The sequence below is a fragment of the Nerophis lumbriciformis genome, linkage group LG11 (genome assembly GCF_033978685.3).
Source record: "Nerophis lumbriciformis linkage group LG11, RoL_Nlum_v2.1, whole genome shotgun sequence".
Classification (NCBI taxonomy): domain Eukaryota; kingdom Metazoa; phylum Chordata; class Actinopteri; order Syngnathiformes; family Syngnathidae; genus Nerophis; species Nerophis lumbriciformis.
In genome coordinates, this window is record NC_084558.2 from 49,570,828 (window position 1) to 49,580,827 (window position 10,000).

The 10,000-nt window shown below is 39.9% G+C and overlaps 1 protein-coding gene across 1 annotated transcript in view; it reads right to left on the reverse strand.

Moving 5' to 3' along the window:
* LOC133609975 (arylsulfatase B-like) overlaps positions 1–10,000 on the reverse strand; it is a 53,090-nt gene that overhangs the window by 3,171 nt on the left and 39,919 nt on the right. Inside the window, exon 7 of the mRNA XM_061966019.2 lies at positions 4,541–4,672. Within this exon, the coding sequence (XP_061822003.1) occupies positions 4,541–4,672 (132 nt within the window). The remainder of the gene's footprint in view (positions 1–4,540; positions 4,673–10,000) is intronic.

Consider the following 10,000-nt stretch of genomic DNA (forward strand, 5'->3'; position numbering starts at 1 on the left):
TGATAAACAAGCAATTATTTTAATAATTAAATATGGTCATTTTAAATGAATTATTATGATCATTTAAAATTAATTATTTCATATATGTTTATTTTAATGTATAGTTCTATGGCTGGATGTAATAAGGAGTCAGAAAAAATACAAATAAAAACACAATTAATTTTGATGTTTTTAGCAAAATATAGTAAAAATGTATTTAGTTTTTTTTCGTAATTAATAAATATATTTATTTTTAGGTAAGATAAACATAATAATACAATGTGTCTCTAGTCTGGATGATTTAGTTCTTGTCACCCTGTTGTCCTTCTGTCATAAAAAAAAAGGCTGTCCTCACTCAGGTCCGCATGGAGCTGGAGGGGGCGTGGCCTCCAGCTCCGGCTGAAAATCGGGAGATTTTCGGGAGAATATTTGTCCCGGGAGGTTTTCGGGAGAGGCGCTGAATTTCGGGAGTCTCCCGGAAAATTCGGGAGGGTTGGCAAGTATGCTTTAATGCGCCTATGGCAGTGGTTCTTAACCTGGGCTCGATCGACTCATCGTGTAAATAAAAACTTCTCCCTATCGGCGTATTATGGATACCCCCAAACAATGTTCCCTTTAATTTTCCATCTGATTTGCAGGTGTGTAAAAAAAAGTTATCACACAACTCTTATGCTTAAAGGCCGTTGCTATAGTTATTGAAGTGCTGAAGTTGTACTTTTCTATCTTGCTTTGCGAGTTGTCTCGTGTCGGCAGTTTGTTTCCAGACCCTGCCTGCTGACTGCCAAGGACGGACATCGAGTACCTCAACGCAGACAAAACAGAGACAGGGCGAAATCACGAGTGACAGCACATTTCCATTCTGAATAATCATGTATAGTGTCTACTAGGGATGTCCCGATCCGATATTTGGATCGGATCGGCCGCCGATATTTGCCAAAAAATGCGTATCGGCAAGGCATGGGAAAATGCCGATCCTGATCCAGTTTAAAAAAAAACTCCGGTCCGTATTTTCCAACGCACCGATTTAAATAATACATTCCACTTTTCTGCTGCTCCGTAATTTCCGTTCCGCATTTTCCAGCACACCTTCAACACATCCACAGGTCTGTGGATTCTCACGCAGTTGCTTTTAGCTGCTGGCATTACACGACAGGCTCTTCTCACTCTTTCCTGTGTCTCCCTCTCACAGACAGCGAGCACACCTTCTTACACACGTCACATACTGTCACGTCATACGTCACATACTGTCACGTCATACGTCACATACTGTCACGTCATACGTCACATACGTATACGTCCTCTCCCAGCAGAGAGGTAGCAGCATGGCTAACGTTAGATGTGATGCTAGCGCAGCCGCTAAGGTGCGCGCGGCAAATCTAGGCCACGCACAAAATCAAATAAAAAAATAAGCGCATAACAATTTTCGACACACGGACACGACAGAGAAAACCGTTTTCGTCATCATTGTTCAAATATTGTGACGTCTGTCGAGACGCTTATCTCCATTCGGTGCCACACGCCCACACCATCAAAATGCTGAGGCAAAAATTTCCAGATCAACACCGTCTGAAAAAATTAGTGATCTATTTAGTTGTGATTTCCTTCTCTGCATGAAAGTTTAAAAGTAGCATATATTAATGCAGTATGAAGAAGAATGTTTTAATGTAGACATGCAAGCCTTGAAAGAAAATGTTGAAAATCAAGACTACATTTCCTGCAAATGGGTGCATTTCTACCCTATATTTTAACTTTAGATTTAGTCTCATATCAAACTCTTTTGGCTGTCTTTTTGACACTTACCCTCCACACCCTGGATTATAAATAATGTAAATAATTCAATGTGATTATCTTGTGTGATGACTGTATTATGATGATAGTATATATCTGATAGTATGTATCTGTATCATGAATCAATTTAAGTGGACCCCGACTCAAACAAGTTGATAAACTTATTGGGGTGTTACCATTTAGTGGTCAATTGTACGGAATATGTACTTCACTGTGCAACCTACTAATAAAAGTCTCAATCAATCAATCAAAACACATAGAATCATCATACTGCTGTGATTATATGCATCAAGTGTTCATTCAAGGCTAAGGCAAAATATCGAGATATATATCATGTATCGCAATATGGCCTTAAAATATCGCAATATTAAAAAAAGGCCATATCGCCCAGCCCTAGTTCAATGATGCCATTTCTGTTTGTCACGTATAATTTTGTCTATTTTGTGTTTATCCTTGAATAAACAGGTCAGTTTCTTGTTACCAACCATTGTGTATTATTCAAACTCCCCTAATTCAGCTGGCTAGTTGTTATCAAGAGTACTAAAACCCTTTTCAACATGATTCTGACAACTAAGTAGGCTAAATAACTTTAAACTTTAATACATGCTCGGATAGGCCAGTATCGGTCAGTATCGGTATCGGATCGGAAATGCAAAAACAATATCGGTATCGGATCGGAAGTGTAAAAACCTGGATCGGGACATCCCTAGTGTCTACTGGGGCTGCTTGCATTACCCCTCCCTTCAGAAGCAGCCTCAGTGATGTGAACTAGGGACCTCCCGAATAAATAGAGGAGCACGTGGGGCTGTACCTTAGAGCGTAGGGGGAAACTGTAACTGAGTGTACAGCCCAATACGTCTCTCCTCATGAGTAAAATTCAACTCTGTCTCTGCTTGATTCCTTCTTCTTGTCTTGTGTAATAGATAGTTCGGTGTTTGAACCTGACAGTGATTTGTTGGGAGTTCATGCACTGTGTGGGTTTTGTTCTTGGAACAAGGTGATGTTCATGCACGGTTCATTTTGTGCACCAGTAAAAATACATACAACTTTGTCTTGAATTAAAAAAATATATATATAAACCCCTTTTCCATATGAGTTGGGAAATTGTGTTAGATGTAAATATAAACGGAATACAATGATTTGCAAATCATTTTCAACCCATATTCAGTTGAATATGCTACAAAGACAACATATTTGATGTTCAAACTGATAAACATGTTTTTTTTGTTGCAAATAATCATTAACTTTAGAATTTGATGCCAGCAACACGTGACAAAGAAGTTGGGAAAGGTGGCAATAAATACTGATAAAGTTGAGGAATGCTCATCAAACACTTATTTGGAACATCCCACAGATGTGCAGGCTAATTGGGAACAGGTGGGTGCCATGATTGGGTATAAAAACAGCTTCCCAAAAAATGCTCAGTCTTTCACAAGAAAGGATGGGGCGAGGTACACCCCTTTGTCCACAACTGCGTGAGCAAATAGTCAAACAGTTTAAGAACAACGTTTCTCAAAGTGCCAATTGCAAGAAATTTAGGGATTTCAACATCTACGGTCCATAATATCATCAAAAGGTTCAGAGAATCTGGAGAAATCACTCCACGTAAGCGGCATGGCCGGAAACCAACATTGAATGACCGTGACCTTCGACATCAATCTCTAAAGGATATCACCACATGGGCTCAGGAACACTTCAGAAAACCACTGTCAGTAAATACAGTTGGTCGCTACATCTGTAAGTGCAAGTTAAAGCTCTACTATGCAAAGCGAAAGCCATTTGTCAACAACACCCAGAAACGCCGCCGGCTTCTCTGGGCCCGAGATCATCTAAGATGGACTCATGCAAAGTGGAAAAGTGTTCTGTGGTCTGACGAGTCCACATTTCAAATTGTTTTTGGAAATATTCGACATCGTGTCATCCGGACCATCCAGACTGTTATCGACGCAAAGTTCAAAAGCCAGCATGTGTGATGGTATGGGGGTGCATTAGTACCCAAGGCATGGGTAACTTACACATCTGTGAAGGCACCATTAATGCTGAAAGGTACATGCAGGTTTTGGAACAACATATGCTGCCATCTAAGCGCCGTCTTTTTCATGGACGCCCCTGCTTATTTCAGCAAGACAATGCCAAGCCACATTCAGCACGTGTTACAACAGCGTGGCTTCGTAAAAAATGAGTGCGGGTACTTTCCTGGCCCGCCTGCAGTCCAGACCTGTCTCCCATCGAAAATGTGTGTCGCATTACGAAGCGTAAAATACGACAGCGGAGACCCCCGGACTGTTGAACGACTGAAGCTCTACATGAAACAAGAATGGGAAAGAATTCCACTTTCAAAGCTTTAACAATTAGGTTCCTCAGTTCCCAATCGTTTATTGAGTGTTGTTAAAAGAAAAGGTGATGTAACACAGTGGTGAACATGCCCTTTCCCAACTACTTTGGCACGTGTTGCAGCCATGAAATTCTAAGTTAATTATTATTTGCAAAAAACAAATAAAGTTTATGAGTTTGAACATCAAATATGTTGTCTTTGAAGTGCATTCAATTGAATATGGATGGATGGATGTATTCCGTTTATATTTACAGCTAACACAATTTCCCAACTCATATGGAAACGGGGTTTGTATGATAATATTTTTCACTAAAGAAGGGTTTGATGAATGCACATTTGAAACAGATGGGGTTCGGTACTTCCAACAAGGTTAAGAACCACTGGCCTATGGTCTAGAAAATACGGTGAACATCATCCCGGAGGACACGAGGCACTGACCCGGGTATCCCGTGAGCAGCTTCCACTTGGAGGATCGAATGGCGGCGTGGACGGACACGTTGAAGCCCGACCATTGCCAGAGGTCCGCGCTGACCCCCTGACTCGAAGCCAAGTCGCGGTTCCAGCCAGAACCTGCGGGGGAGACAAGGCCGTCCCATTAAAGAGAATGTTTTAGAGGAGACATACCTGGCAGTCCCGCATGTCAAGCAAAGTATGTTTTTGTACGAATACGTCTCGACAAATGTGGAAACAAACGTTGGCACCACTGGACTGAATGACTTTTCCTTCTTCTCCACAGGGGGGGGTCGGCAAGTTTTGCTGCCATCAGCAAAATGTCCACCCCTCGCGAGTAAAGAGACCTTCAGGTTGACCCCCACAATGTGCTTCCCATTAGACGGATCCGCAAGTCCTTGGGTTCCCGTGCAACATGAGCGCCGTTCCTCCGCCGTCACAGCTCCTGTGTCAGGGATCTCTGACGTCACGTTGGACCTGAGAGAGGGCTTGCTGGAAAGACCGGGGGCCTTCCCCGCAATCACGTCCAAAATGTCTTGTTAAGACGAAGAATTAGGACTGAGGGGCTGGAGTCCAAACCCTGATTCAATAACGCGCTCCTATTACGCAAGACTGACTCTTCAATGGTGTTCCAACAGTAAAAAGTGTCTGAACAAAAACTACTACGTCCCATTTGACTGAGGACAGTTTTGTAAGGAAAAAAAAAAAAAAAAAAAAAAAGAGGCTTCGCTGCACATCTTGAAATTATACATCTAGTTGTAGTTTTGGTTACCACATTTGGAGGTGTTGAAATAGCCATGTAAAATATCTAATGCTAATAGTAGCATGTCCAATCTGTGGAACGCTCTCCCTGACCACCTGAGGGCACCACAGACTGTGGATGCTTTTAATAAAGGCTTAAAAACTCTTTTTAAAAAAGCCTTTTTTTAGATATAATAATAATAATAATAATAGATTTTATTTGTAAAAAGCACTTTACATTGAGTAAACAACCTCAAAGTGCTACAGTGTATTAAAAATAAAAATAAAATAAAATAAATAAGTACAAATAAAATGATAATAAAAAAAAAATAAAATAAAAAAAAACTAGAACAGCCAAATAGCTAAAACTAGTATGCATATATCTAAAACTGTAACGACGTGGTCGCATCGTGATGCGGGTGTGGTTCTCCCAAGGATGCAGACGGCTTCGGACACAGCTTGCAGGTAGGAATATGATTTATTTAAAATATAAATCATACGGTGAATAACAAAAGACATGCACGTAGCACAAAAAGGCAAAAACAAAAGGGCTAGCGTGGGAGCTAGCAGGCAAAATAGCCTAGCGTGAGAACTAGCAGCTAAAGCACAGGAAATAATCGTCGTCATCAGTTGTGTAAGCACAAACTAGAAAGCCAGACCGAGTGAGGCCAGGGCTAAGACTAAATAGCCTCTGATTAGTGCCCGGGCAACAGGTGCGCGTCCCGAACACTAACCAGAGGCAGGTGCGTACAATCTGCCGTCATGGCAACAGAAACAAACGAAACTCAAGGTGCTGAAAACACCTGTGACTCAAACAAAAACAAACTATGATCCGGGCAGCGGATCGTAACAAAAACAAGACTTTTTTTTTTTTTTTTAAAGAAGGGTTTTTAAGCCTTTTTTAAAAGCATCCACAGTCTGTGGTGCCCTCAGGTGGTCGGGGAGAGCGTTCCACAGACTGTGTGTGAAGTGAATTATATTTATATAGCGCTTTTCTCTCGTGGCTCAAAGCGCTTTACATAGTGAAACCCAATATCTAAGTTACATTTAAACCAATGTGGGTGGCACTGGGAGCAGGTGGGTAAAGTGTCTTGCCCAACGACACAACGGCAGTGACTAGGATGGCAGAAGCTGGGATCGAACCTGGAACCCTCAAGTTGCTGGCACGGCCACTCTACCAACCGAGCTATACCGCCCATGCGTGCTAGTACTAGTTTTAATTTTTTTTAAATTTTTATTATCTTTTCTTTTCTTTTTTTAATACACTGTAGCATTTTGAGGTTGTTTACCCAATGGAAAGTGCTTTTTACAAATAAAATCTATTATTATTATTATGTTGATGACATAGTGTTGTCCCAATACCAATATTTTGGTACCGCTACCAAAATGTATTTCGATACTTTTCTAAACAAAGGGCACCACAAAAAATGGCATTATTGTCTTTATTTTAACAAAAAATCTTAGGGTACATGAAACATATGTTTATTATTGTAATTTAGTCCTTAAATAAAATAGTGAACATACTAGACAACTTGTCTTTTAGTAGTAAACAAACAAACACTCCTAATTCATCTGCTGACGTATGCAGTAACATTTTGTGTCATTTATACACCTATTATTTTGTCAACATTATGAGGGACAAACTGTAAAAATTGATTATTAATCCACTTGTTCATTTACTGTTAATATCTGCTTATTTTCTGTTTCAACGTGTTCTATCTACACTTCTGTTAAAATGTGATAATCACTTATTCTTCTCTTCTTTGATACTTGACATTAGTTTTGGATGATACCACACATTTAGGTATCGATTTGATACCAAGTAGTTACAGGATCATACATTGGTCATATTCAAAGTCCTCATGTGTCCAGGGACATATTTCCTGACTTTATAAACATAATACAAATAAAAGATTTTGTGGCAATAAAAAATATCGATGTAATCATAGTAGTATTGACTAGATACGCTCTTGTACTTGGTATCATTACAGTGCATGTCAGATGTAGATCCACCCATGGCATTTGTTTACATTCAGGGGTGCTCGCTGGCTGTTAGCGGTGAACTATTGTATCCTCCTACGGTGTGTAGTGAAGCATGTTTAACTATTCCTCGTCCTGCAGTGATAATGATACTTGTAAGAAACTCACTTTATTTGTCGCCATGGAGGCGAGGATTAGTTTTGGGGGTGTTTTCCTGTGTTTTTGGTTCACTTCCTGTCTTGTGCTCTTATTTTGTTTCCACTTCCTGTTCTGTTTGTATCGTTCCAGCACTAGCTTAACACTGCTGCTTAGCGTTAGTATTATGTTTTTTACCTGCTGCTAATCATCACCTGGGCAGTATTTAAGCCAGTCACATTTCTTTGTGGGTGTGGGGTGGTTGTCTATGGATGTTACAAACACAGTTGGTAGTATTTTGAGATTCTTGTTTTTCTTTCACTTATAGTTCTAAAGCTCTCTCTGAGGCTGTATTTTTCATGCAAAGCCTTCTCTTTGCTTTTTCAGTGCAATTCCTTGCTTGCACTCTATTTTTGTTTTCGTACTTTTCACATTAAATACTCTTTACCTGCATACATACAGTATACATATCCTTTGTCCCACACGCCATTAGACTGTACAACTCCTCTCTGGGGTGGAGGGGGGGTACTCAGGTGACAGGGGATGCAAAATAATAACAGTGCAATACTTTTTCTTAACATGGTCACTACTGCCTTGTTTTTCTTGTTATATTCTTATTTTACTGTTATATAATTATTCTCATTGTTGCTTTTTATTTTTTTTCTTATTGTAATATTTTTCTATTTTGTTTCCATTTATACCCCCATTATTTACTTTTTACTTTTTAAATTCGATCTCAATTCTGTACACTGCTGCTGGAATTCAAATTTTCCTGAGGGAACTCTCCTGAAGGAATCAATAAAGCATACTTGCCAACCCTCCCGGATTTTCAGGGAGACTCCCGAAATTCAGCGCCTCTCCCGAAAACCTCCCGGGACAAATTTTCTACCGAAAATCTCCCGAAATTCAGGCGGAGCTGGAGGCCACGCCCCCTCCAGCTCCATGCGGACCTGAGTCCGCTTTCCCACGATATAAACAGTGTGCCTGCCCAAACACATTATAACTGTAGAATGATGGAGGGCGAGTTCTTGGTTTCTTATGTGGGTTTATTGTTAGGCAGTTTCATTAACGTCCTCCCAGCGTGGTAACAACACACAACAACAGCAGTCATGTTTTTGTCTACCGTAAAGCAGTTCGTCTGCCGTAAACAGCAATGTTGTGACACTCTTAAACAGGACAATACTGCCATCTATAACATCAATAACATATAGGGCTTTTAGAGAGTGCAGTGCACAACTGCGCACACAACAAGGAGACGAAGCAGAAGAACGAGGAAGATACAGCCATGGCGACGCCGACGACGAGTAAGATGAAGAAATACGCTTTGTTGCACCTTTCCTGCCTGAGTCCGGCGATTAGTTGCAAATCTTGCTTTATTGATTGCTTGCACACAGCCAATCCAACACAAAACAAACTAGTCCCCGCTCGCACTCACGCTACCGCTCCCTCTCTTCTCTCGCCCACACACTCACTGACGTCACTCACCTCACATGCTCACCTATTAAAGGGCCACACACACACATACGCTACTCTCATAACAGCTTGTAAGTTCCAAGCCGCAGCTGCGAATGGACCTGGATAGCCTCCGGGAAGAAGTAGTGGACTACAAAGTGCTTGGCACTGAAGATTGACCGGTTTTGGGCCATGCTAGGGAGAGATGGAAGATTCCAGACTCTAATGCATTTGATGAAAGCACTTTTGTGCGTGCCACACATCAATGCATCATCAGAGAGGGTGTTCAGCATGGTTAGAAAAATAGTGACAGAGAATAGAACAAGGATGGACAATTCAACCCTTAACTCAACAAGATGAGTGTTATGTGTGTGAACACTGAAATTCAAGTATTTCTTTTATTTATATATACATATATATATATAATAAAATATATATATATATATATATATATATAGCTAGAATTCACTGAAAGTCAAGTATTTCTTATATATATATATATATATATATACATATATATATATGTATGTGTGGGAAAAAAATCACAAGACTATTTCATCTCACATATCTCACTCAGTAGCGTGAGTGAGATATGTGAGATGAAATAGTCTTGTGATTTTTTTCCCACACATACATATATTGCGCTCTACTACGGTATCGAGCACTATTTTTTGGATAACCTTATTAAGACATATATATATATATATATATATATATATATATATATATATATATATATATATATATATATATATATATATATATGAAATACTTGACTTGGTGAATTCTAGCTGTAAATATACTCCTCCCCTCTTAACCACGCCCCTAACCACGCCCCCGCCCCACCCCGACCACGCCCACTCCACCCCCACCTCCCGAAATCGGAGGTCTCAAGGTTGGCAAGTATGCAATAAAGTACTATCTATCTATCTATCTATCTATCTATATACATATACATACAGTGCCTGCGAGGGGTGTCAAAAAATAGACTGTGATTCTTATTTGTAACGATTCTAAATTGATTAAAAAAAAAAATCTAAAATCAATTAAAAAAAATAACAAATTACCTGAAAAAAAAAATTAGTTTTGTTTTTTATTAAACACATCCAGTGTTCTTTTAAAGGGGAACTGCACTTCTTT